The sequence below is a fragment of the Clinocottus analis genome, unplaced genomic scaffold (assembly GCF_023055335.1).
Source record: "Clinocottus analis isolate CAN_PGR_092001 unplaced genomic scaffold, fCliAna1.0.p SCAF_5, whole genome shotgun sequence".
Taxonomy (NCBI): Eukaryota; Metazoa; Chordata; class Actinopteri; order Perciformes; family Cottidae; genus Clinocottus; species Clinocottus analis.
Window position 1 is genome coordinate 3,074,341 of NW_027176207.1, and position 26,379 is coordinate 3,100,719.

The window sequence follows — 26,379 nt, forward strand, 5'->3', positions numbered from 1 at the left end:
TCTAATAGCAGCAAACACCCTGAAGCCATTCCCTCTCTGTAAAACATACCGACATCTTAAAACGCGATGCACCAGGAGAAACAAGTTGCATTGAAAGACCTCGCTGCATCTCCTCAAGCGCTTCTAATAATAACTCATCCTGGCAACCCCAGTTTAAATAATTCTGTTGCACCATCCATGATTAAAGCGATGCAAGTTCAGAGACATGAAAAACGTTCTCCACTTCCACTAAATGTTCATCTGATTGACGGGAGAAGTGATCGTGATGCTGGTTGATTACCTGTCTGTTCCTCCTCGCGGTGGTTTAATGGAAGCCTTGAGCACTTGTTTGATTTACGTTGCTTTTTGCTTGTATTACAACATTCTCGTTTTCACATCAAAGTAGTGTTTTCCCCCTTATTTAAATCCACCGAGAACGAGCGTAGGAATATTTTATAAAATTGCAGTTTATGAAACATGCGGGCAATCATTTGCAACTTTCCCCATCCGCGCAGCAGAAAAAGAGCGTTGAGGTTCATCCGTCACCGTAACGTTTGTTCCATCTCTGCTGCCCTACTTAGCTGCCGCCCTGCATTCCCCTCACAGACCATCCTCACGCCTCCTCTTCCTCTTCTCTCCCTCAGCTCTTTCACTCCTACCCACCGGCCATGTCTGGCCTCCCGCCCGTCATCCCCCCGACCGGGCCTTTCGGCTCGCTGCAGGGCGCATTTCAGCCCAAGGTAAGACACACAGGGACGCACACACACACACACACTCAACAACTCAACAACCGTGGAAATGTTTCCACAAACTCAAACTATAAGTTATTTACAGAGATTCTTGTTTTCCATCCGTGTCTGGTGCTCTCTAGACCTCTAATCCACTTGATGTGTCCACAAGACCAGGAGGCGTCCCACACACATTCTTACAGAAGGACCCCAGGGTAAGAGCACACACACACACACACACACACACGCTGACAGACAACACTCAGTGTAGAGGTAACCTTTAGATCTTCTGTATGTGTTGCATAAGTCGTTGAGTCATCAGATGGAGGTGTTCAACACCAAATGATGTCATCGTGAAGATTATATGGTTTATGCTGCCATATTCGTCTGTATGCGTTCACACAAGATGAAGCCATGGGTTAATTACTCCTGAAATGCTTCATCTTAAATGGAGATTTTAACATTTAACTCTGGTTCATAATGCATGACACACACTGAGACTAATTAGAGGTGATTTGATTGACAGCAAAATAACTCAACCTTTTTTTTTTTTTATTCCCTCCTGTAGCTAACGGATCCATTTCGGCCCGTTCTCAGGGTGAGTGCTCACTCCCTGCAGTGTGCCCTGCGCACGCACACACACACACACACACACACACACACACCAACATCCATGATGCCTTTTAGGGTTTTTGCTAATGGCAAGAAGGGCTGTGTTTTAGTTTAACCACAACAAAGCTCAAGGGTGCAGACGATGTGAAAACACTTGCCATGCATTGAAATCACAGCTGTCATCATTCATATTCTGTCACCTGCCCCATTACATCGTATCTTTAACATATATGTGATTAAAAGATGCCTTTATTTAAGCTATCAGGATGTCATTTTCAGGTGACATGAATGTAAATCTATCAGAATGACAATATGACGTGTGAGGGTAAAAGTTTGCACTATAGCCATTAAATGTGCGTCTAATAACCTTACTGACATGAAGATGGATAAGAAAAGAATATATACATATATACACCCCCACAGTGTACTGTTTACTGCGTAAGTTGGCAGCAGTAACGTCCTCGTCTTGCTGCTGGTTAAAGAGTTGTTGTCTTGTCTCTACAGAAACCAGGGAAGTGGTGCGCCATGCATGTCCACATCGCCTGGCAGATATACCACCACCAACAGAAAGTGAAGGTGAGGACTCTTCTGTTTCCTCAGCGTCCAGTCGTTCCCTTTAAATAACCCTGTACGTGACCTACACTGCGTCCTGTATAAAGGGGTTTTACATGTGTTCCTCTCTGCTGCTCTGCCGTCTTCCAGCAGCAGATGCAGGTCGACCCTCACAAGCTAGACTTCGGCATCAAGCCCGACTTCCTGAGTCGGCCTCCGGGCCCCAGCCTCTTCGGAGCCATCCATCACCCCAACGACTTGGCGCGGCCCGCCACGCTCTTCTCCGCCGCAGGTGAGTGCGTGTCAGGTCTCTCCGGGTAGAAGATGGATTGATGGTTAACTCTGACGTGCAGCAGCGGTCGCTCCACTCAGTCCAATGCTTAAAGTATTCTTGTAGTGGTACATCTATCTGTTATCAACTGGATTGTGACTGAACCAAAGCCAGATATTTGAGGCAAATAAAAACAGCTGATGATGACGCCATCCATCCACAGGTTCACCCCAAACAGGGGAAGAAAAAATATTTAGAAATGATTACTTTCACTACTTTTTTACTATTACTATTTTAATACTCTTATTTCGACACTATTACCAAAAAAAGCCACAATAACATAACTCTGTAGCCTATTGAATATGTCTCATGTTTCCTTATCATCCCAGTACGCATATATATATATATATATATATATATATATATATATATATATATATATATATATATATATATATATATAAATATATATATATATATATATATATATATATAAACTCTTTTTTAACGTCTTTACATGGCCTAAACAGTCATTTAGACGGGCATCCCTATAATTTTAAGTAACTAAGTTGGGCATTTACGCTTAAAAAAAAAATCAATCTTGTTATAGTGCTCTCTAGTGGACAAACTATGTCATGGCGGCAACATATTTAAACTGCCTCATTTCTAAACTCCAGTTTTTGTCTCTCAGGCTCTAGTTTGTATAGAAAAGGTCAATAAGTGTTCGTGTCGAACAGTCAATGCTAAAACAATGCTACCTCAGTCAGAAGGTTGATGGACGGTTCTGTGCCGTCCTCTCAGGTCCCACTCATCCATCAGCGGGTCCTTTCGGTCATCCGTCCCACCATCCTGGAAACTTCCTCGCCCCAGCGTCTCACTTAGGTAAGTCCTCCTGAGTCTCGACGTGAAACCGGTAAAGGAAGTTGTGATTGTGGATTCTTGGTGACGTGCGGCGTCTCCCTCCAGAACCCTTCGGTCGGCCCGCATCGTTTGGCGGACTGGGAACCCTCAGTTCATCGGCCTTCGGGGGACTGGGCAACCCCGCACTAAGTGAGTTTGAACCTCACGGATGACGCTTTGGGGTTGTTGTTCCTCGTGCTACACAAGAGCATCAGCAGAATAGAAGTCGAAATTGTCCGAGATCCGCATTTAACTTGCGTCCTGTGTTTTTTTTTTGTTTTTTTTTCCACGTGTTGAATCCCTAACGGCGGCCAACGCCGTGTTCGGCCTTAAAGACGGCCCCAACCCGCAGCAGCACTTCAACAGCGGCGGCAACGGCGGCCACCAGGAGCCGTGGAACCGGCTGCACCGCACGCCGCCCTCCTTCCCCACGCCGCCGCCCTGGCTGAAACCAGGAGACTCTGAGAGGAGCGCCTCCGTCAGCTCGCACGAGAGGGACCGGGACTCCGACAAGCGGGACTCGTTGGCCAGTAAAGACGACAAAGACAGGTGGGTGTGGCCAAACGGGATTTAGCTTTTGTTGCATCGGTGATGCTATTTTTTTTTAATAGTTTTTCTTTGCATACCGGATGTTTTAGCTTATTGTTACAATTATGAATGCAAATGGAATATTGAGTTGCTGATGCTGATGGAGGGACTTTCTTTACGCTTTTAGGGACTCTGTAGAAAAGCGCCATTCGAGCCATCCGTCCCCAGTCCCCGTCAACCCCATCAGCCTCCTGGGCCACACCCGGCCTCCCGAGCACCACAGGAACCACCTGCCGCCTGCTCCCGGGGAGCCTCAGAGGGACAAGGAGAAGGCCAAAGACCGGGAGAGGGAGCACTCTGACTCCTGGAAGGACAACGGCGCAGACGACCACAAGCTCAAAGACAACCAGCACAGCGACAAGGACACGCCCGTCATCCACGACGGCCGAGTGTCCGAGGACAAAGTGTCCAACAGGGGGACGCCGTCGCCCTACATCCGGCAGACCAGCCTGGAACGTCCCAACGGCGGGCTGAGCCGGGAGGCCCTGGAGAAGAAGGGCGAGCTGCCGTACGAGCACCTGAAGAAGAACAGCGACGTGAAGGTGAAGGAGGAGAGGAAGGAGGAGCAGGACGGAGCCGTCGAGAGGGCGAGCGAGCACCCGGCGCAGGCCCCGCCCGCGCCCAACCTCCACCCTCCCTCCTCGATGCCCATGCCCATGAGCATGGCCGGCGTTCACCCCATCAACAGCATCAGCGGCCTGGAGAGAACTCGAATGGTGGCGCCCTTCATGGGCATCAGCCCCATCCCGGGAGCCGACAGGTTCCCTTACCCCGCCTTCCACTGGGACCCGATGAGGGACCCCTACAGGGGCCTGGACATTCACAGACGGGACCCTTTGGCCAGGGACCTGCTACTGAGGAACGACCCGCTGCACCGGCTGGCCGGGCCTCGCCTCTACGAGGCCGAGCGCTCCTACAGGGACCGCGAGCCTCACGACTTTAACCGCGACCACATCCACCCTCTGGCCCTGGAGCAGAGGAGGGAGCACGAGCGCGCCCACCTGGAGGAGCGCGAGCGCCTCAACATGCTCCGAGAGGACTACGAGCACGGGCGCCTGCACCCCGCCATGCACCACCCCGCCCTCGACGGACACCTGCCGCACCCGGCCCACGGCCTCATGGCCCCCGGGCTCCCGGGCATGCACTACTCCAGGGTGAGTCCCTCGGCGGCCGCGGCGGCCGCGGCAGCGGCAGCAGCAGCGGCGGCCGCCCATCAGAACGGTATCCTGAACAAAACCCCGCCCACCGCCTCTCTGAGTGCCCCGCCCCCTCTCATCCCCACGCTGGGGGGCCGGCCCGGCTCGCCCAGACGGACTACTCCCCTGGCCACGGATATCAGAGACAGACCGGCTCACAAAGACATCGAGGCGCGGTGAGCTGAGGCGACCCCCGCAGCGCCGCGCCTCACACACACACACACACACACACACACACACACACACACACACTGAACTCACACCAAGCACTTAGCTTCGGGCAAAGCAAGACTGTAACATAGCTGTGAATAACTTATGTGGGCGCAGAAATGCCCTCACACAGAATTGTTTTTGTAAAAAACTACAAAGAGACAATAATCATGGAACAACAAAAAAAAGAAGATTTTTCAAAGTTTTTTCTCCCGGTCTGCTCCAGCTTTTTGTGTGCATCCTTCCTCCTGTACGGCGGCGTGACGCGGGGCGAGACCGACCCGTTTTGGAATGTACAGGTACTTTATCACTGACAGACAGCAACGTGTGTAGATAGTGTGTACAGTCGCCGTGCTCACTCTGTATGGATTAAAAATCATGGTACAAATATGCAAAAGGATGTTTTGAAAGCTTTACTTTGAACACATGTACATAGAGGAGCATCACAGCGGTGATTCAGAATGTGCTTTTTGCTATTTCCCTTTCTGTTTTTTTGTTTTTTTTTCCGTTGACGCAGCTGATTAGCATTGTACCAGAGACCCCGTGTTCAACTATGCAACAAATGTCTCGGCTCCCTTTCTGAAAGCTGGCCTTCTCCCCACACCGACTGTGTGACAACACCGGACAAACAGCTGTATTCTCTCCACAACTCAGACACACAACAGAGGCGAGCTTTAACCGATCCACGCGCGGGTGAGGTCGCAATTTGGATAAAACAAAAAAAAAAAGGTTACGTCTTGACAACTATTTTCTCTCAAATATTATCAATTGTGCTGACAATCCCCCCCCCAAAAAAATCAGTTGAAGGACATTTTGCATTTTAAAGGTTTTCAATGTAAAAAGAAAAGGCAGCAGCACAAATGTCAGCTCTTCCTTCTCCTCCTGCTCTCTGCTGTGGTTTTGGGGAGAATGCAGCCCACAAACACCACGACGGCACACCGGAGGAGTGTAAAGTACATGGTTGGGTTCAAAGGTCAAACAGTGTATTAAAGTGCTTTCCTGAAGTTGTTGTACCTACAAAATCAAAAGACAAAAAAAGCAAGTCTAAACTACGGACAGTTTGTTTCTAATGAGCAGAGATCTATTTTAGTAGTCCACTGAAAGTTTAGTTGTGCGCTTCAAACTCTGTGATATCATGTCGTGCAGTGTTTTTTAATCCAACATTAAATTGTCCACCGGAGCCATAGTGGTTAGTCGATGCGTGTTGCAAAAAAGATTGTTAAATGAGAGGTTTTTTTTCTTTCTTTTGTTGCTGTTAACCATGTACAGGGAAAAAAAAGTGAAGTCTTTCTAGAGATCATGTACAAAAAAATGAGAAAAAAAAATGAAGCGACTGAATCTTCAGCATGCTCCTCATTTAAACTTGTGTTATGTAAATTGTGCCATGTTATTAAAAAATGTGTACTAACCCTGTCTGTGGGGCTTTTATTCCTTCTGAGGTGAGTAAACAGACCATATTTCTTTTTTGACACGCCGCTTCCACAACTAATGACTTTCCGCCTTCGACCCCCGCGGAGGATAAAGTACCTCGTGCGCCGCTCTCGCTCGCATCTTAAGTACGTTTGTATTTAAGATGCGATGATTCTGTCTCTTGACAGTCACCTCTCTTGGCGTCTCAGAGCCAGGAGGTGCAGCGTGTCTCGTTTCCCCACGTCCCCGCTGCACCAGTGGACTAGAAACAGCGCTTTGGTCACGTTTAAACCCGTGGAAACCATCGTGCATCACACCGCATCGGCCACTCGGACAAGTGTTGTTGTGTTCGGTTCAATAACGGGGCTTTAAACATCAGCAGCCGTCACCGGTGAGTCATGGGACGGCACTCGTGTATTCATCAGAGGATGCGAGAGTTATTGACGTTCCCATTACACTGAATAACCACGGCGTTCGTGCTCCCTTCGCTGATTGATGTTTAGCGCCGAGGCACCCGGGTCATGCATCAATCAAATGTTTCCTCCATCACTCAGCGGTGGGAAATGTGGATTGCTTGTATTTCTCCTCCTGCCAAGTGAATGCCTCCTGCTCCGGGACCGACACTTGTTCTCCTTCCAGAGCTGCAGGAGTGTTTGTGGTCGTTCAGGCTCCGACCAGGAGAGGGCGCCAGAATGCTGCACATCTGCTGCTAGATTAAATGTGAGGATGATACCTTAATCTAACCTTATTTTTGTAAGCAATGGCTCATCAATTTTGAATATGAATTGGTAATCTTACACTTCTATGATGATTTAAACGAGTAATTTAAGTCATTTTCAACCTCAATTTGTGCTCTTGTTTAATGCTTTTAGTGCGTTTCTCGTTGTGATAGAAGATCTTTGGACTTTGGCCTAAAAATCTCTGATGGCTCTCGTGCTTGATTATCATTATTTTACAGACAGAAGTTAAAAAAACAACATTAAATCATCGGTAGGTGGGCATTGGTTTCAATCCTACTTTTTTTTTTCAATAATTATTAATCAGCTGACTAAAGCATCATTTTGTCAAAATGATCAGAAAATAGTGACATTGTGTTTGTCATGTCCAACAGTGTAAAATCAAAAGATGTTCATTGTCATAAAAAATGAAAACCAGAAGCAAATCTTCACATTTCAGAAGCTGCAACCAGAAACTGTCACTGAAGGAAATTCAGACTAGTTCTCTATCAATCGGACTAATCAATTGTTCAACTTCATCATCTCCAGGCTGCTCAGCAGCTCACAGAGCGTCTCCATGCTGGTTTGTCTTCGCCTCGGTCACGAGGTCCATTTCTCCATCTCTCCATCACATGTCGCTGCGTAAACTGCTTTTGGATGTTGCAACAGATCCTTTCTTCCGCTGGACATGAACGCCGTTGCAGGTTTCAATGTTTCTAAGCTCCTCCCCCCCCTCGATGTGCCTCGTCTGCCACATCCTGCAGGACAGCGGCGGGCCGGGCGATGCTCAGAGGGAGAAACCACACGAGAAGAATATTGTTATTGTAAGTATCGTTCAACGTCGAGAAGCCATCCACGACGCATTGAAAGAACTGCAATACTCCTTATTTATGGGGGAAAGGTGCACAAATAGAGCATCCGTATAATTACCCTGAACTGCAGCCAGATGAAGTCGCTATCAAGAACCACATGAAGCGACTGCCTGGAAGCAACAGAGAGAGAGAGACGATCACTGTGCTGACAGACACTGGCTTCAGAGTAATGAGCTCTGACAGCCGGGCGTCTGATGGGGCCTCAGTGCAAATGGGATCCTGTGAATGCAACTTCTTTATCAGACAAAACACTGACAACAGACATGAAAACAACAACAACGACAGAGAGGACGGATGAGACGAAACACAACAAAGCCACTCAGACACGCTGGAGTTTCACGGATCAGGAGGTGATGGATGTGTTCGCTCTGGATTAGAGTTATGTGAAGTGAAAGCTTGACACTGATCCCACTAAAGACTCTCAATTAACTTGTTAAAGTGATCAAATGAACAACTGATAATAACGTGTTAGCCGGCTCTTACACAGGAAACACTTGTCTTGAATAATTCCCTCAGAGGAGCAGAGCTGCGATGAGGAGGAGCGTGGTGTCAATTCAAAGCTGCAGAAAACTGGTTCTCTCTTTAAAACCATCACTAGTTGAGGCTTCAAGATTGTAAAATATCAAAAACATGGCAGATTGGTAATACACGTTTGTTATGGTATCACACCAGTCTCGGGTTGTTAAAGATGCCAATGAGGCAAATAGTATGGTTTGTAATTTCAAAATAAGGGTGGACTGTGTCTTGTGTTATCTGTTGTTGTCAAGCTCAGTGTTATTGTTGCCTTTTTAGGCCAGGTAACAAATAAAAAAGATGTTTGTCATGGTGAGAAAATAGTGAATCACATTTTCCAACAGAACAAGTTAATGTCTTCGCATCACTTGTTCTGTCCAACCAACTGTTCAACAACCCAAAGTACTCATTTCATTCCTGGAAAACCATCAAATATTTTAATTTGGAAAGCTGTAACCACTTCGTTCTTTTGGTATACACTTTTGGAATTACCTGATTATTAATCTTTCTATGAAAAGTTTCAGTTCTACTATTTCATTAGAGGCGTTTGCTGCCAGCCGACTTGTGTGTTAAATAAAGTGTGTTGTGCTAAAAACAATCGAGTTCAATGTTTAGAGAGACGACATTTCCTGCGTGGCTTGAGGGGATTCCCTCAACATGTTGTTATTGTTCATAACAGTGAGAAACGTCATTTACGTCCTTTTTAACTGAGACGTGAGCCGGTCCCTCTGGTCATGTGAGCGGATGACCACAAGGTGGCACCAGAGTACAGTCCAACTCTGTGAGGAGGTTCCAGTGGCGATGCTGCACCGCAGGTATCTCACAGGGACAAAGTCATCTCTGTGACCTGAGAGAGGAGAACCGGTCCGGCGGGTTGACGTCCTCTGATCGCTCGCTCGGTATTCACCGACGTGGAAGGGAACACCGTCGTCACGCGTGCTGCCGAACAGGAAGAGCAGCCTGGCGCCTCAAACACGACACTTGTGTGTCTCGTTGTGTGTTCGGCTCAAACAGGAAGCAAATGAAGACACAGTCCTCTGCTTGTCCTCTCCTTTCCTCACCTCTTCTCGCCCGTCAGCTGTCTGGGAGGTCATCCGTCTCACAGCTGGTGATGCACCTCTCTGTGCTCCCATGATGCACCCCTCCGCGCTCCCATGATGCACCCTCTGCGCTCACATGATGCACCCCTCTGCGCTCACATGATGCACCTCTCTGCACTCCCATGATGCACCTCTCTGTGCTCACATGATATCGGCAAACAGGAACATTTGACGCCTCGGCGCTGCTGTAGACAGAGCCTCGTCTCTGGGACCGGCCTCGTCTCTGGGTTATGCAAAACACGGAGGATTATAGACTTTATGGAGTAAATAACAATCTGGGACACGTGCCATATCCCGTCTGTGCGTATCCTCACTATCACCTTAACGATATGCAGAACAACGCTCTGGCCTGACTAATACACCACCTGAGAAACAAAAACAATTATGTGAGGAGGCTCCGTCTTTCCTTCCTGCTGACGACGGTTAATCTCCCCCAAACAAACACTGAAACGCTCCTAAAAATACTCTGTTGTTTATAAGTGGGAAGGCATCTCGTTCCCCTGCTGTTTCCACTCTCCTGAGGGACGAAGCCCACGAACACGAGCCTGCCGGTACCGCTGTGGGTTCCTCTGCTGGGATTACGCTGATGCTCAGGCCTCCAAACACAGTTCGTTCAGTCATCGTCATCTTTTCCTCCAATGTGTAAATTCTGGGAGGGATGAGATCAAAAGAGTCGGCCCTTAAATATGAAACGCCGTATTAGTGCGTGAGTGGCTCCAGCCCTCCACTGAACCCATAACGCGTCCCATAATCTCCTTCTGCTCACAGTGGTCAGAGTGAGAGGCGCTCCATGCTGAGAGGGAGATGAGGCCTATTTGCTTAAACCACTATGTAAACCTTCGCAGACTGCGGGTTCACGCCGCCGGCAGCTGCACGCCCCTTTTGTCAAAATACACATTAGTTTTATTGACTTTCATAGATTCTTCTGATCCTCCCTCGTGTCACGCTGCACAGTGTCTTGAGAAGTCACATTGGAGTACGAGGCTGGAATCACATGGCAGGCGCTGTGTGTCAAACACACATGAATACATCGAGCAGATGGAGGGGAAACATTTTGGGCGCTGCCTTTCTGTGGGCGGGAATGAAAACAGGAGCGTTTCTCACACGGCCGTGACCTTCAAGAGGCAACTGCTGCTACAATGTGACAGCAGAAAGCAGAGGACCACTGATGTTTAACACAATAGCCTTCTGTTGAGCGGCTGCAGACATGTTGCATTGCACTCGTCCTGCTCCTCATGTGTCGTTGCTTCTCTCACAGGAGTCAAGGATCCTCCTGCTCACCCGGATTATCATCATGAACAACTCCCCTTAATCCCACAGGTTTCATGTTGTTCCTTCTCCCCAGCAGGGTGCTTTCAGGCGACCTTTCAGCCTCATTAGCCGTGAGAGTCAGACGGATGCAGCTGTTCTTCTTGCAGCTCCACATCTCACCGATCTTCCACAGAGTTCTTTGATTTAGTTGAGATGTGCACATCGTGCCCCAAGAGGTAGCATCATATGAGGTAAAAACAACGGCGGCGGTGCGGTAGAGCAAAATGTGTTCATGTTGTTACGTTAATGTGTAACGAAGCATATCAGAAAGAAACATGTTAACTCCTGTGGTTTTCAAATGTATCTCCTCCTACAATGTTCAAACAAGCTCCATTTTATGATAATACACGAGAGAAGTTACTTTACATGATGTTCTCCAAGAAACGAGGACAGAGACCTTCAACCAAGAATGGACCCTTTGTTCTTCCAACAGGGAGACAAAAGCAAAGTGTCTCATATGTTCAGAGACTGTGACGGTTATTAAAAGCAGCAATGTGAAAAGTGAAGATGAATATTGGATGTTCTTTACTTGATTTGATAACCAGTTGTCTACATGCACAGGTTGATACAACTGTTGGCTACTTTCGATATAAATGGGATTAAATCGTATTAAATACATATTTTACTATGCGTTTCTACAAGTGTTTTACAGCATACTATACTCTAAATATACAGTGTTACTGTATGCTGTACTGTATATAGTATAATACTTCAATATTTCATAGTACATATGTATATACTATACTGGCTTGTCATTTCCTATATCTCACATATTTTGCCAGTTAGTGAAGTAATGGGCAGATTTGTGCTTCAGCTAATTAGTATGCAAATTTTATGCAATTAGAGTGAAACCTTTTTTTGTTGAATACAATATTTTTTCTCCAATATTTTTCTCGCACAAACACAAGTCAACAACTACGGCTGCTTGAATCTGCTGCGAGAAAAATGACAAATTCCCCTCTCTCTCCCTTCTGAGGAGCGTCTGCTCCTGAAGCTACAAACACACAAATCACTGCTGCGCCACATTTTAGTTGAGCTAAGTTGAGCCAAAATGAGAGTGATGTGCAAATGTTGGTAATACAGGTGTGTAGCAGTACATGTGAGCGTGTGAGTTTCATAGTGTGACTGTAGATCAGAGTCACGGCGTGCACACATATCCCAGAAGGCAGCAGGGGAAGTTGGCATATATATATAGATATAGATACATATAGTGGCCAAGCGTCCTGGCCTACAGCAGAGTAACTGGGAAATCTTACAAACAAAATACACATTATCTTATATTATCTGGGGTTTGTAGTTGTATTGATGAAATTAACGTTTTCATTCATTTCTGATCACTTTGTCAATTATTTCCTTGATATGATGACAAAAGTTCTTCAGTCCTTAAATGTCCTTGTTTACACAACTCAAAGCTACTCAGTTTACCGTCACAGAGGAGCAAGGAAACAGGAAATAGTCACATTTAAGATGCTGGAACCAGAGATTTGACTTGTTTTTTTCTAAAGATTAATCATAATAGTTGGCGATTGATTTCAGTTGAAAACTCATTTGAAATCATCTCAATTTAAGGGGTTTTGACCAGTTAAGTCATAACAATAACTACTAAAAACAAAAAGCATGAAGACAATCTCCAAGTGGTTATTTTTAAATGCATTTTACACTCTGAGGACAGAAGCAACCTGCATGCAGATTAGAGTAAAAATACTTTGTTAGCATTTGAGGATAAGCAGTTTACATAAAGTTTAGACGAGAGCATCATCAGACAATGAAATCTCTATCCAGCTGGTCCGTCTGCACGGCGTCTGCTCATCTTACCTGATGTAACGCTGAGTGTCTTCTGGTGATCCGGCAATCTGCTGCAACCCACGGGGGTCTTGTAGAAGGACGACTTGTTGCTGCTCCCTCAGGGCGTCAGTCTCTCGTCGCATATCGCCAAAGTGTTCACGTCCACGACTCCACCGCAACAACAACTCTTCACGCCCTCGACCGTTGACCTGCTCCTGGTTTTACACCCTGTGACCTCAGCCGAGGTCTACGATGAGACCACGAGTGCAAGATGTGTTTAAAGGGACGTAGTTTTTTAATCACACGGGTCATTTTTATATATTTATCCTGCAGTATTTCATTACATCATATTAAATGATGTTCCCATTATTTTGCCCACCACTACCAAACCCTTTGTGAAACCTATACTGTGTGAAAGAAACAAATGTCACTATCAAACTCCGTCTATTCTCTCTATTAGAGTCTGATTCTGTTCAGGAAAATCCTGCATGCAAATCCAGATGGATGATTGCTCCGGGAGTTTGCACAGCAAATTCATAACTAATATAATTTATGAAGAAACGGCTGCTGAAAGGTTGAGGACATTGCAGGCACACTGATCTATATTTAGAGCCCACCCCCTCCCTCCTGAAGTTTGAGTGAAGTTGCTATGATGAACGGTGGTGTCAGGCAATCTCACCAATTCGGCCCAAACCAGAGCCTCAGTCTCATCTGACAGCCGCGGCAGCTGGAGCGCCGCACGGAGGGGAGCTTTCAATCTGAAGGTGGCCTGAGGTACGTGTCCAGCATGAGGAAAAGACATCGTCTAATTGCCGGGCTGGAAATAGCCTGGGATGGTGTGTGACTCTGGCTCTGCTTGGGAAGAGGGAAAAGGGATTGCCCCATCTTGTTAAATCACCACCCTGACCTTTGCCCCCTCACTGTGGCCACCAAGGCGGACGCCACCGCACATGGATACACACGACCTGCACATATGAACACATACACAGGGAGACGCCAGGAGACACACACACACACAATACATCACTGACATCACTGTGGTAATAATAGAGATGACCCCAATCATCAGAGGGAGGGGGAAAAAAAATAAAAAAGGGGACGCCTGAGCCCCATTCCCATGCCAAGGCTAGGTTTTTATTGCCGGCCTCTACTGTGCCCTCCTGATGACATGGCATTGGAAGATTGTCACTTATAATGGAGTCCGACCGAGGTGCAGATTAAAAGTACAAATGACATCATAAACCACTGAGTTAGGCTGCACTGTGTAACCTCCATCCTGGTCTGGAGGGTCTGGGGGTTTCTGCCACGGAAGATAGATAACAAAGGAACTGTGTGTGCGTGTGCATGCGTGTGTGTGTGTGTGTGTGTGTGTAGTACACTACAGAGAGGAAAATAATCCAAGATGGCTCTGAACCATCGTGTGTCCTCTTCTTTGCCCCCTTCTTTCAACACAGAAGCAGGTAGACTAACAACTCTGATGACGTTAATTTCCCCTTCAAGAAAGGGGTGTCTCCTGTGGTAAAGAGCTAAGTGCTGCTCTCTCTCTCTCTCTCTCCCTCATCCCCCTCTCTCGCTCGTGCTGCATGCTCACGTTCCCTCCAGCGAGTAAAATGTCACATCTGCTGATGAGCGTCACCTCACTGATCCATGAAGCTCACCAGACAGAGTCCCGCCAGAGAGAGAGGAGAGAGCGAGAGGGAGAGAGAGGTCTAGATATGTGACATGATGGTCTTGGACTGGAGTGTAATCTCGGCGTGCATCTACCGCTGCTTCCTCCTCACTTCTCCCTCGGAGCGTGGAGGGGAAGGTCATCCATCACAGAGTCACATGTGAGTCATAGGAATGTGAGCAGCGTGGGGGGTCAGAATGGTGACCCCCAAAAACTGGCGCCGAGATGCAGCGGGCGCCGAGTCCGGCCCTGAACAGATGACTGCGTGTCGACCAACGGGGAGACGGGGAGGCGGGTACCAGTCTGCTCTCCTCCTCCTCTCAGACAGGGGAGGTGGGTACCAGTCTGCTCTCCTCGTCCTCCTCCTCCTCCTCCTCTTCTCAGACAGGGGAGGTGGGTACCAGTCTGCTCTCCTCCTCTCAGACGATGAGATGGAGGAAGACTGACAAATGAGTGCGCTGCAGCCGCGGTAAGCCTCCTGAGAGCCGGGCCGTGCGGGCCGACTGGCTTCCGGTTTGGACTCTCTCGCTCGCCCCGGAGAACCTCCGCCGTCTCTCCAGCCGCCACGCGCGGGTCGTTCGAGGCGACATACGGTTGAGTGCCGTGAGTGCCTGCGTGGTGACACATCGACGCTGCGCCTCCTCCTCCCAATTCCTTTTCGTTTCACGTGGCACAATGACGCCGCTTTTAAAGTTCAGATGTCAGCTTTCATTTGAGGGTCGTCTGAAGACGGGCCGGTTGCGCTGTTATAATTACTGCAGTCGTCCAGGCGTACTCGCCACGTCATGCCACGTGTGTGATATTAATGATATGATCATTAAAGTAGGATGAAGGACGTGGAATTGAAAACACGAGAGAATTTTTACACCCAAATTTACGACTTAAAGTACTTAAAGAGCTCCACTGTATCTAAACACTACTGGGGCCAGAATGGCTGCAGCTCCTCAGTTAATTGTCCCCGTGAAAAAGCAGAAATGACGTCATAATCTGTGTCATTTTTACATCCAAAGTGCTAAGAGCGCCAAACCACAATGTTAATGCGCCGCCGCGCAGCCGGAGCACGCGCCTCATGCATATGCATGCGGCTCCATCCTACCCAGAATTCCCCCTGCTGTAGCCTCTCCCAACCTGACGGAGGTTTCTAAAAACGGCAGGAAAGCTTAACGCCGGTGACAGCCGACGTCACGCCGGAGCAGAGCGACGTTGATGGGCCCCGTGCTTTCTGGAGGCCCCTTTGTGAGCAGGGAGCGAGTCGCGCTTTACAAGATAAAGCATCCCGCGAGCAGCCAGCTCACACTGTGTACAGCCAGATAAGGTTGCCAAGGAAACCCTCCTGGAGAACCAATGGGCTTTTTTTTTTTTTTTTTCAATACCGACCTCCTTGATCTGTGCAAACAATTAATACCTTACAGGCAGAAGGGAGGGAGCCGGGGAAGTGGGAGGCAGGCAGGCACAAATCCCCGTGCAGGTGCTTCAGCACCTCTCTGCCTTCAGCTGGGAGCCAGGACATGAGAATACAAAAGAAATGCCACACATGGATACTGGGGCTGCAGGACACTGAGTGATGATGCATGACTCATTGTGCATTAATTCAATGAGCAGCCTTTAGTCCATGAATCTCATCTGCACATGTGCAGAAGCAGCACACATCACCGAAGTCCTTTTAATGAACGTTTTTCAATGCACAGTTAAAGTGCCATCACGTCCCGCCAGCTCCATTTGTGCAGGAGTGTGTAGGAGTCTGTAGGAGTGTGTAGGAGTCTGTAGGAGTGTCTAGGAGTGTCTAGGAGTGTGTAGGAGTGTGTAGTGTGCAGGATTTTTCGGAGGGTGTGTATGAGTGTCCAAGAGTGTGTAATGTGCAGGAGTGTATAGTGTGCAGAAGTGTGTAGTGTGCAGGAGTGTATAGTGTGCAGGAGTGTGTAGGAGTGTCCAGGAGTGTGTAGGAGTGTCCAGGATTGTGTAGGAGTGTGCAGGAGTGTGTAGTGTGCAGGAGTGTGTAGTGTGCAGGAGTGTATAGTGTGCAGGAGTGTATAGTGTGCAGGAGTGTATAGTGTGCAGGAGTGTCCAGGATTGTGTAGGAGTGTGGAGTGTGTAGGAGTGTCCAGGATTGTGTAGGAGTGTGTAGGAGTGTGCAGGAGTGTGTAGTGTGCAGGAGTGTATAGTGTGTAGGAGTGTCCAGGAGTGTATAGTGTGCAGGAGTGTGTAGGAGTGTGTAGTGTGTAGGAGTGTGTAGGAGTGTCCAGGATTGTGTAGGAGTGTGTAGGAGTGTGCAGGAGTGTGTAGTGTGCAGGAGTGTATAGTGTGTAGGAGTGTATAGTGTGTAGGAGTGTATAGTGTGCAGGAGTGTGTAGTGTGCAGGAGTGTGTAGTGTGCAGGAGTGTATAGTGTGCAGGAGTGTATAGTGTGTAGGAGTATATAGTGTGTAGGAGTGTGTAGTGTCCAGGAGTGTATAGTGTGTAGGAGTGTATAGTGTGTAGGAGTGTATAGTGTGTAGGAGTGTATAGTGTGTAGGAGTGTGTAGTGTCCAGGAGTGTCCAGGAGTGTGTAGTGTGTAGGAGTGTGTAGTGTGCAGGAGTGTGTAGTGTGCAGGAGTGTATAGTGTGCAGGAGTGTATAGTGTGCAGGAGTGTGTAGTGTGCATGAGTGTGTAGTGTGCAGGAGTGTATAGTGTCCAGGAGTGTGTAGTGTGCAGGTACCGGTGCAGCCATACAAACCCGGCGTGTACACAAGAGGAACTCCTGACACGCAGCGCTGCTGGAGCCATCAGGTCCATGAGGGACTTGGTCGAGTCCACCGATCAGCGCTCCGGGTCCATATCTATTACTGACATCCAATTACAGCAACGGCCGTCCGCTTAGCACGGCTACTAAGCGCTTTAGTCTTTTTATTGACTAGCTGTCGACAGCCTGCACACAGAGAAGCTATTGGCTAACAATCGATCCATCCACACGTCCGGATAACCAGCATGTAGTTAAGTGTATAAAGGCAGCGAGGAGGCCGACAGCAGGAGTCTGCACACGGGCACGAGCTGGCCCCTCATGGTCACCAGGCATTTCTCAGCATATTCCATTACAGAGCTCATTTTGTACAACTCTGATTAGCGCTGGCTTGCGTTGAAAGTCGTTACCCACCACATTAACTACAGGGGGGAATTGGCTGTAATTGGGAAAAAAATAAAAATAAGCTGGGCACAAACGGCCACGGTGCAGCAGGGGAATGGGTCCAACACAATGTGGAATAACAAAAAGAAGAGGCAGCCAACAGGATGAGCAGCTTCACAGCGCTGGTGGCTGAGCCAGGTCACAGACCTGTGCGTGTTTATACCGAAGCTCAATGGCGGTGGCTGGCCTTCCCGGCTGAATTGATTATCTATTCATTACGCGGGGAGAAAGTCACCTCACCTGCGTAAAAGGGTGGAATGCACCGGCTGATTAAAATTGATCAGTTAAAAAGCTGCAGGAAGCAGGAAGTCTCCCGGAAAGCACGCGCCACTGGAGAGAAGAGAGATCGAGTTTCATCCATCAAGTCAACTAAGAGTCTCACTGCTCCAGTAAGACAAACAAACACACAAACACACAAACAAACAAACAAACAGGGGCTGGCTATGCTATCTTGATTTCATGGACTTTTATTATTAAAAAAAATACAGCACAAAAAAATACACACAAAAGAAAGAAAAAAAAGGGGAAAAAAAGGTTTTCACACAGTGTGCAAACCTTAAAAGGAGCTCTTCATACGATATTAGTACGCCGATTTCAAAGCTACAGTTAATATTTGTTAGTAGTTCATGTTGTGAGCTCTCAGGGGGAGCAGACGGGGACCGGCCCCCTGAGAGCTCGGTACAGTTTGTCAGCAGGTGGAAGTCAAACTAGAAATCTACAGGGGGCCCAACCTGACAGCAAACGCCCTTCATGTACAACACACACACACACGCACACACTTAAGAGGAACTGACAGATGTCATTTCTTTGTCTCTGCAGGTCCGGGTCTCACTGTCCTTGGTGTTAGAATACAGGTGCGACAACAGATCTGCCAGGAAGTAAAGGGCCCGAGATGTTCCAACATCTGTCACCTCCCCTTAGATCCCAGGAACCCACACAAAAAAGACTTACAGCACACACACACACACACACACACACACAATGCAGGCGTTTGCAATCACAGCCTTCATACTGTACTAGAGAGCCACAGCGCCCCTCTTCTGTTTTAGATATAGACTTGCCAAGCACAGCACGGCAGAGCATACATATACATACAAACATCTTCTTTATACCATTCAGCGGCGTTGTGATTACATAGGGGTTACTTCGACAGGATATTTATACACACAGCCAGAAACAGAAAGGTTATAATTCTTCTCTTTAAAAGCACACAAATTGACTTCATCTTGAATAGAATACAAAATAAAAAAAAAAACCATGACGTCATGTTTTGGAAATACAAAATAAAAAGCTTTAAGACAGTGATAGAGGCTTTTGTTAAGCTATTGGGGGGGCAGTCCTGGACTTGGAAGTGACCGAGGCGACATCACTCGGTAGGCCCACTGTGTACCGATTATTATATGGTTAGCGGCTGTGGGCTGCGATGGCCGTCCGGGAGGATGCTGCTGCACACTGCGCAGCGCACAACGGCGTAGATGCTACAACACAACTCAACTGGGGCGACAAGGCACAATAGAAGTTATTAGAATCCAGCTGTGAGGGCTTTGCAGAGGTGAACTGAGGGGAAGGTGTGTAAGGCTGAGAGTAGAATAAGGCGTCGGAGCAAAAAGAAACCGTGTGCCCACACAAGTATTCATACTGGTTTTTGTTGTTTTTGATGCGATCGAAACATTTTTGTTGCAAACAATGGAAGAATGAGCGCGGTTTAAGAGCAGAATAACCCACAAACTGCAAAGACTGACTTATCGCAACTTCCTTAGACTGAGTGAACGGACATTTACGTTTTCCAGCACTGGGCCTGCACAATGAGCTCAAACCGACGCGTTTGTAGAGAGGAAACGGAGCGGCGTGCTACGGCTTCTCTCATTTGTTCCCCTTTGTGGCCTTCATGTAGGCAGGCTTCACATCCTTCATTTAAAAAAAAAAAAAAAGTCCAATTAACGCTACAGAAGCCATGAAGGGGTTTCACACGGACCACAGCCAGAAGGTTGAATCAAGATATTGGCTTCTCGTAATGAGACTGCTGATGAGGAGGATTACATATGACGGACATCTGAAGGGGGGGGGGCTGATACTATCGATGATGAATGAAGACCCGGTGCTCTCGTCCTGCTAGTGTGTGTCGGGGGAGGCCACAGGGGTTAGAGGCCTGTTGATCGTCAAACACAATCAAAGCAGATTGCTCAGTGAACCCCTGCTGTCCAGCTGCCCCCCCCCCTCCTCCCCTCCCACACAGACGCACATAGTACCGCCTCTAAAAAGAAGGAATGGCGGTCTTTTATTGTTTTTTTTAAACTCGGTCAAGAGGCAATAATCCACCCAATCACAAGACGTGGTGGCCTGAGCCTCCCCCGCACCGCCGGCCAATCCTGTCCACTTCAGCCCCCTCACACACACACTGACTGGACAATTCAAACCGCAAACGGGTCAACAGAAAACCCGCTGACCTGAATAGACAATGTTTTTCAACCCACTGGAAGTGACTATTGAAAGTGAATGTCCTTCTCATTAGTCTGTCTTACAAGTTTTCCAAAAAGGTCAGAAGATAAAAAGTTTAAAAATAAATTCATGGAATTAAAAAATGTCAGAAACGAGCAGAGACCGGATTGCCCGACAGATCATATGTAGGCGTTAAAAGAAGAGAAATTAACTATACATCTCTCATACTCCCATTCACAAACATACACCTATATTCACATACACACATTCAGCTGCAGGTTTCTACAGACATGCATGCATACAACTGTATAGCTGGCCACTTCGGGGCCGGGGTCTGTTTTGAACATACACTGGCTCTACAGCAAGGGCCGTCTAGAAGAAAACAGAAAAAAAGAAAACATGCATTCACTTATGTACAATATAATTTGTATATTGACCTGTTCTGCTTTATAGCCACACCTATTAATGTTTCAGTGAGAAAGTCCAGGAAGTTAAATTCATAGAAGTTTTTTTTTTGTTTGTTTTGTATTTGATAAAAAGTTAATGTGCTCTGTAATGATTCCAGTAGAACTCAATTTCTCTCCACAGTACCGCAGCAGAACCAGGCCTTCAGAAGAGGAGTACACTCCCATTTGTAAATAACGAGGAGCTAAAAGTCAGGCGAGTCAGCCCCTCCCAGCTCCGTCTTCATTGGCTTGTGTCCTACTCCCTTTCCGCCCCTCGTTGCACGGCAGCCGCCTCCTCCTTGAGAAGGAAGGAGCGGGCTAGACGATGGAGCCCTCCCTGTTCTGGGCCGGGATCATGACGGGGATGGCCCCCATGCGGCTGAGGTTGGGGCCGGCCATCCTGGCGACGGCGTTGGGCGGAGGCAGAGGGGCGTGGCTCGGAGGCCTCTCGAAGTCCTCCGACGAGGGAATCTTGTCGTACTGGGGTTTCAGGGCGTACTCGTGCAGGTTGGAGGGCGACATGGAGCCCAGGGAGGAGCGCTGGCTGCCCACGGTGAAGCTGCGCGCCGTCGACACGCGACTCTTCGGAGGGGGCACGTCCTCTCTGAGAAGAAACCGACAAGCGGCACATTAAGACAAGAAAGGTGAGACCGTAAAAAATCACAAGAGATTTTGAATATGGAACAGGATTATCCAAGGGGCTGTAAATCAGAATGAACTTGGCTGACACGCATACAGGTATAGAAAGTCTGGATCGTCTGGCACTTGCCGCCCACGGTGAGGAAAACAATGAATACTTAAGGAGTCTGCGCGAGTCATCTCAAGAGCGAAACATGACTCGACTCAATAAAGAGGGACAAATAATTAGAGTCGGCCCGTTTGATCGGTCGGGGCAGTGTCTGCACTGCTCAGCCACACTGACTGTGTAATGGCCTGTAGAGATTGAGCCGAGCAACCGAGTACAGCTATGCCCTCTGCTCCCTCTGCCACCACATTAACAACTAATAAGCAGCAATAATCCAGTTAAATGCTCAATCAAAACGCCGCCCGAGGGGCCGGGGGCTTGTTTAGTCCGCAGCTTGGTGCTGCGGCGTTCCAGCGAATGCATGTGTGTGTCTGTGTATACGAGACAGGACCAGTGGTCTAATCCTCTTTGTCCTACAGCGCGAGTGTCACATTGTGGTCTTGGACAGATTCAGTCCGCAGCAGAGTGATAGTAAGCCCAGGGGTTGTGCAGAGCTTGTGGGCTGGATGGGGATGGGAGGGCGGAGGGGGGTGGGGGGGTGGGGGGCAGCCAGCAGCAGACATGACACAGGATGCACAGAGCAAACAAAGCTTTCAAACTGATTACCACAGCTGTTTATTTGAGGAGGGGTAAACGCTGATGGAGAAAAAACATTTTCATGGCTGTTGAGGGGTTTGTGTGTGTGTGTGTGTGTGTGTGATGACCACAGGTAAAAACCACATGGCAAGCTGTGAGTAATTATCACATGTAACCTATATACCTTTTTTATGCCTACATATAATCCAGTATATAGCCACATCCAAAATCCAATTTATAGTAAAGCCCATAGTGTCACAAAATAGTCCGTTAAATAAAAGGTGTCATTGATGTTTTTGGTTTGTGTACCTTATCTCGTTGCAGATTTCCTTCTCGTACTTCTTCCTGTGACGGGCGCGGCAGCAGCAGAAGAGGATGAAGGCAATGATGAGGAGGATCAGCAGCACAGCAATTATGGCTCCTGCGATGATGCCGGCAGTGTTGGGGGCTGGACGCGAGGAGAAAAAAAAGGGGGTTGGAAGGTTTGGGAAATGTCATTTGGAAAGTAAATCCAACAAAGAACTCCAAATACACGGCAGGATTCTTTTCTAAGTGGTGCTTGCCTTTGAACCCGGCAGAAAGTGTCCATGACTCAATAATTTAGTGATCGTTTTATAGCATCTAGCACCTTTTTTTATAGCGGAATTACCAATGTCACCTGAGAGATCGTCCTCACACTAAAACACAAGTTAAACTTTTGAATCCATGCCCCCCAAGCAGGATGCTCATGCTCGGCTTCTACTGCTGGAGAAGACGACACCGTCTGAATCCTAAACTCTTTTCCACCTCTCACATGAATCAAACGTGTCCCAGGCCTCTGAATGCAATATTCAGTAGATCATCAGCGAGACGAGTGGCAGTGTTCCAACACGGTCCTCTTCGTAACGCTAAGTTTAGCAGTGGTAAACGTCATCGTGTACTTGTTGGTGAGGAAATATTGAACACAACTGGCTGTGTGTGTGCTAGCAATGATGAATGTACCACCAGTACAGGAAGAGCGCAGCAATCTCAGATGCACACATCTTGAAAGTGAAATGTAAAACTGTGGAGGAATTTAGCCTGAGTCTAGGAGCATGCATTAAGGTGTTACATGCCTAGTTTTCAAACCACGCTAGAGATATTATGAACGGTAAAGACGGTCGGTCTGACGAGTTAAAATATATCTCATCTCAGCGAACAATCATAATGAAGAAAAACATCATCAGCAACTTTGTCATTAGCAAAAATGCTGAACATTTGATGGCTCCAGCCTCATAAACATGACAATTGTCCTCTTAAAATGATACTAAATTGAATATCTTTAGGGTATGAGTGTTTGATTTGAGACACTTATTACAATACTTCCAAAAAACTAGTCACGCACGGATCTGGTGCAACGTCATTCGAATCTGCGCGTAAGCATAAATCATTCACACTCCACCCAGCCGGATCAATTAGTTTCTCCACATGCGTGGACATTTCACTTCCCCGCTACTAGTCCCTGGAGACCATGATGCCATTTAAATTGTATATGATAGGGATGTGCGAGTGTTTACTTTAATGATTAGACTTCAGTGATGCTTTCAGTAACTGTAAACGTCTCCCAGTCAGTGCTTCATAAAGCCGTGGGACGTTTAAGAGGCAAAACCAACTGTAGTTATAAACTCGACAGAGGAGACAGACTCAACGTTAAACTTCTGAAATTACCACTAAAAGTTACTCTGCTGTTCCATGCGAGTAATTGCACACAGCGTCTCTCGGCTGTCTGCTGTGGAGCAGCTGTTCACATTTGAGAAAAATGTTAATATTTAGCTTATTGATGATGTTATATTTCATACCCGTGCAAACCATCCACTATGAATTCAAATTTGGAGTTTCTCCATCTGTCTTAGCTGCAGTTTGTGTTTTCAGCATGTTAAGCAGTAAACATACTGCTACAAGCATGCGCCTGTCTCATGCTGAGCATTTAGCCTTTAGGTCTAGATATTACCTCAGCATACACATTGTTAATATGTATATTTTGGTCACCTGGATAAATAACCGTAGTCTAGAATCAAATGCTAGGGGGAAGAAGAAAGACTTCCATATTTTATGTGCATGAAGCTGAAACTGTACAAATACATTTTCCAATATCAGCGCTTCAAGGTGAAGTTAGTCGGGCACTCACGAGGCGTCACGTTGAGGTACAGTACACATTCCTCAGCGCCGACACGGTTCCTGGCAGTGCAGCGGTAGGTGCCAGATGCGCTGGCAGACGCGTTCCTCACGTTAATGGTGCCCCCCACTGGATCTGTCGTGAGGGGAGCGAACACATCAATGAATGAGTTGACAGTGGAAAACAGGAATGGACAGAAAGCGCGTGGGACCTCAACACCGGGTGCTATTTGTTTTGGGAGTGTTTTGTGAGAGAGTCCGTTACCCATCACGGCGGAGCTGGGCAGCACTTTGCTGTCGCTGGTCTTCTCCCAGCTGTATTGCAGCGGGTTGGTGCCCTCGTTCGATATGCACCTCAGCACAATGTCTTTGCCTTCCTGCATGGGGCCTTCGGCGTAGCACCTGGGCTTGGATGGCTTCACTGTGGAGAGAGGAGCAATGGAGAGTGTTGGAGGGAGGAGGAAAAACAACAGACACAACCAGGTGGCCACCTGGCATTAGAACAACACGGTCCCCCTCTGCCTGGAGCCGCAAACACTTTTATTCATCAATATTTTCATGTTGTGGGCAAGTTGTGTAGACTGTGTGTACGGTGTCTTCCTATAGTTCATTTCCTCCGTTGCTCAAAGCAGCAGCCATCAGCGTAATGAGAGCAGCAATCAGAGTAATTGATACGGATGCTGTCATTACAGGAGCCGTCACTCAGGATAACCACGAGCAAGACGGGAGTCACAAACACACACACACACGTGCAGTTCAGTGTAGGAGGACGGAGCCAAGCTTTTTGGTTTTTTTAAAGCCGACCGCGTGCGATCGCTCTCTCGGTCAGTCGGAGCGCTGGCAGGAGATGAGAGGGGGGGATTCAAAAACAAACAGAGCTTCAAATTAAAAGCAGACCGACTCAACGAAACACAGACAGACGGGCGAGGCAGAGAGGGAGAGAGAGAGAGAGAAAAAAGAAACATTTCTGAGGCCACAATCCAAGTCCGTGCTGTGTGTTCTCCGACAGAAAGCTGACATCCTAGTGCGGTAATAATGCGTTCTGTAACAACAAAACCCTGGAGTGGGGCTCTTCAGATCTGAACCAGGTGTCAGGCGGGAGGGGGAAGCTTAGCAGGCATAACCGTAAGGATTAACAGTAGACTGACAGTACCGAGCGCTCCTACTAATCTAATAAACACACAGGGGGTCGGGATGGAGGGGGCTGGGGGGAAGAGCAAAAATTAAGCAAGCGCTGATGGACAGATGGTGAAGTGATGGGCGCCAAGGCTAAGCAGCTCCTAACTCACCGGCCCGCTCTTTGCTGCAGTTTGTGTCGCACCACTCACACAGCACACCGTAAATGTCAGAGAGCTGTGACAGTGCGACGTCTTTTAAAAAAGGTGAAAGTCAACTTGACGCGTCCGCGGGGCTATATAACACGCAGCTCCTCTTATTAGGGTCGCTGTCAGGTGACCCGATTTATTTGTTTGAAAGATGGGGGTCAAAGAGGAAGGTGACGAAGGGGGCTGGAGGAGCGCTGAGCCGTACAGCTAACCTGACTCTGGAAAACGAACAATGGGTCGGGATTTATGCGCCGCACAAGGCTGTCTTGTGGAGGAGATAAGCAGAATGGGATTGCGAGATTGTGGGGGTTTTTTTTCGTCGCAGTCAGAAGGCGCCCAATTTCCAAGGAGCGATTGCTGATAGTTGAATGTGGAAGTGACATATCGGCGGCTCGTGGGCACTAAACCCTGGATGCGGTGAGGATCGCCTGGAACGTCAGACAGGCAGAGCGAACATGACTGGCTGTGGCGAACGAAGGTGGGCTCTCGTCAGGAACAGCTGTGAGAGTTGCTGACGTGCAGCGCTGGGCCACAGGTGGGCACTCCCCTCCTGTTAACTTCAATGTCCCGGTGCAACCAGAGGAGAATACACAAACAAGGGGACGCGACCCACCGCACACAGTCTGCCGGACACCATGCACACTGCAGGGGGGGGGCAAACACACGTGTGCACACCTGCATATGTGACATGCCACAGCGACTCCCCGGTGTGTCAACGGAGGTGCGCTCATGTTTGTGCACACATACGCCGGCCCGTCTGCCCTGTTCCCGGGACCGTCCACCTTGTGACAAGATCGACCTGAAGGTAAAATGCAGAGCAGGCAAGATGTCCTCCCCTCTCCTTGTCAATGTTTCCTTGCTAAGGACACCCCTGCTCCTTGGGGTCAATAGCTAGCAGCCTGTCAGCTCCTGTAGCCTCGAGCTATCCGTCTTTCTCTCTCTCTCTCTCTCTTTCTCTCTCGGGGACGCTATCGCTAAAGACAACTGCATAACAATCATAAAAGCTGGATTTGCATTTTAGTTGATTCACTTATCCACAGCAGGATACGATGGACAAATTAAATTAAATCATATCAATAACCGTACAAGAACCACGAGAACTGACATTTTGACAGCAAATACAAATTTTATTTTATCACAAAT

General features: G+C 47.9%; 2 protein-coding genes across 5 annotated transcripts in view; one reads left to right on the top strand and one right to left on the bottom strand.

Moving 5' to 3' along the window:
* Nucleotides 1-6,444, top strand: part of auts2a (activator of transcription and developmental regulator AUTS2 a) — a 285,759-nt gene extending 279,315 nt beyond the window's left edge. For 3 of the 4 annotated variants that reach the window (XM_068600362.1, XM_068600365.1, XM_068600363.1), the window contains 9 exons: nucleotides 624-719; nucleotides 851-922; nucleotides 1,276-1,305; nucleotides 1,824-1,895; nucleotides 2,022-2,163; nucleotides 2,944-3,024; nucleotides 3,109-3,192; nucleotides 3,339-3,591; nucleotides 3,758-6,444. In XM_068600362.1, the coding sequence (XP_068456463.1) occupies nucleotides 624-719; nucleotides 851-922; nucleotides 1,276-1,305; nucleotides 1,824-1,895; nucleotides 2,022-2,163; nucleotides 2,944-3,024; nucleotides 3,109-3,192; nucleotides 3,339-3,591; nucleotides 3,758-5,006 (2,079 nt within the window). In that variant the 3' untranslated portion in view covers nucleotides 5,007-6,444. The remainder of the gene's footprint in view (nucleotides 1-623; nucleotides 720-850; nucleotides 923-1,275; nucleotides 1,306-1,823; nucleotides 1,896-2,021; nucleotides 2,164-2,943; nucleotides 3,025-3,108; nucleotides 3,193-3,338; nucleotides 3,592-3,757) is intronic. The other variant, XM_068600364.1, reaches the window with a different exon arrangement.
* An 11,579-nt stretch (nucleotides 6,445-18,023) lies between these two features.
* Nucleotides 18,024-26,379, bottom strand: part of cxadr (CXADR Ig-like cell adhesion molecule) — a 34,904-nt gene continuing 26,548 nt past the window's right edge. Inside the window, exons 4-7 of the mRNA XM_068601307.1 lie at nucleotides 24,177-24,332; nucleotides 23,925-24,047; nucleotides 22,088-22,226; nucleotides 18,024-21,061 (exon numbers count right to left, since the gene is read on the bottom strand). Coding sequence (XP_068457408.1) covers nucleotides 20,776-21,061; nucleotides 22,088-22,226; nucleotides 23,925-24,047; nucleotides 24,177-24,332 — 704 coding nt within the window. The 3' untranslated portion in view covers nucleotides 18,024-20,775. The remainder of the gene's footprint in view (nucleotides 21,062-22,087; nucleotides 22,227-23,924; nucleotides 24,048-24,176; nucleotides 24,333-26,379) is intronic.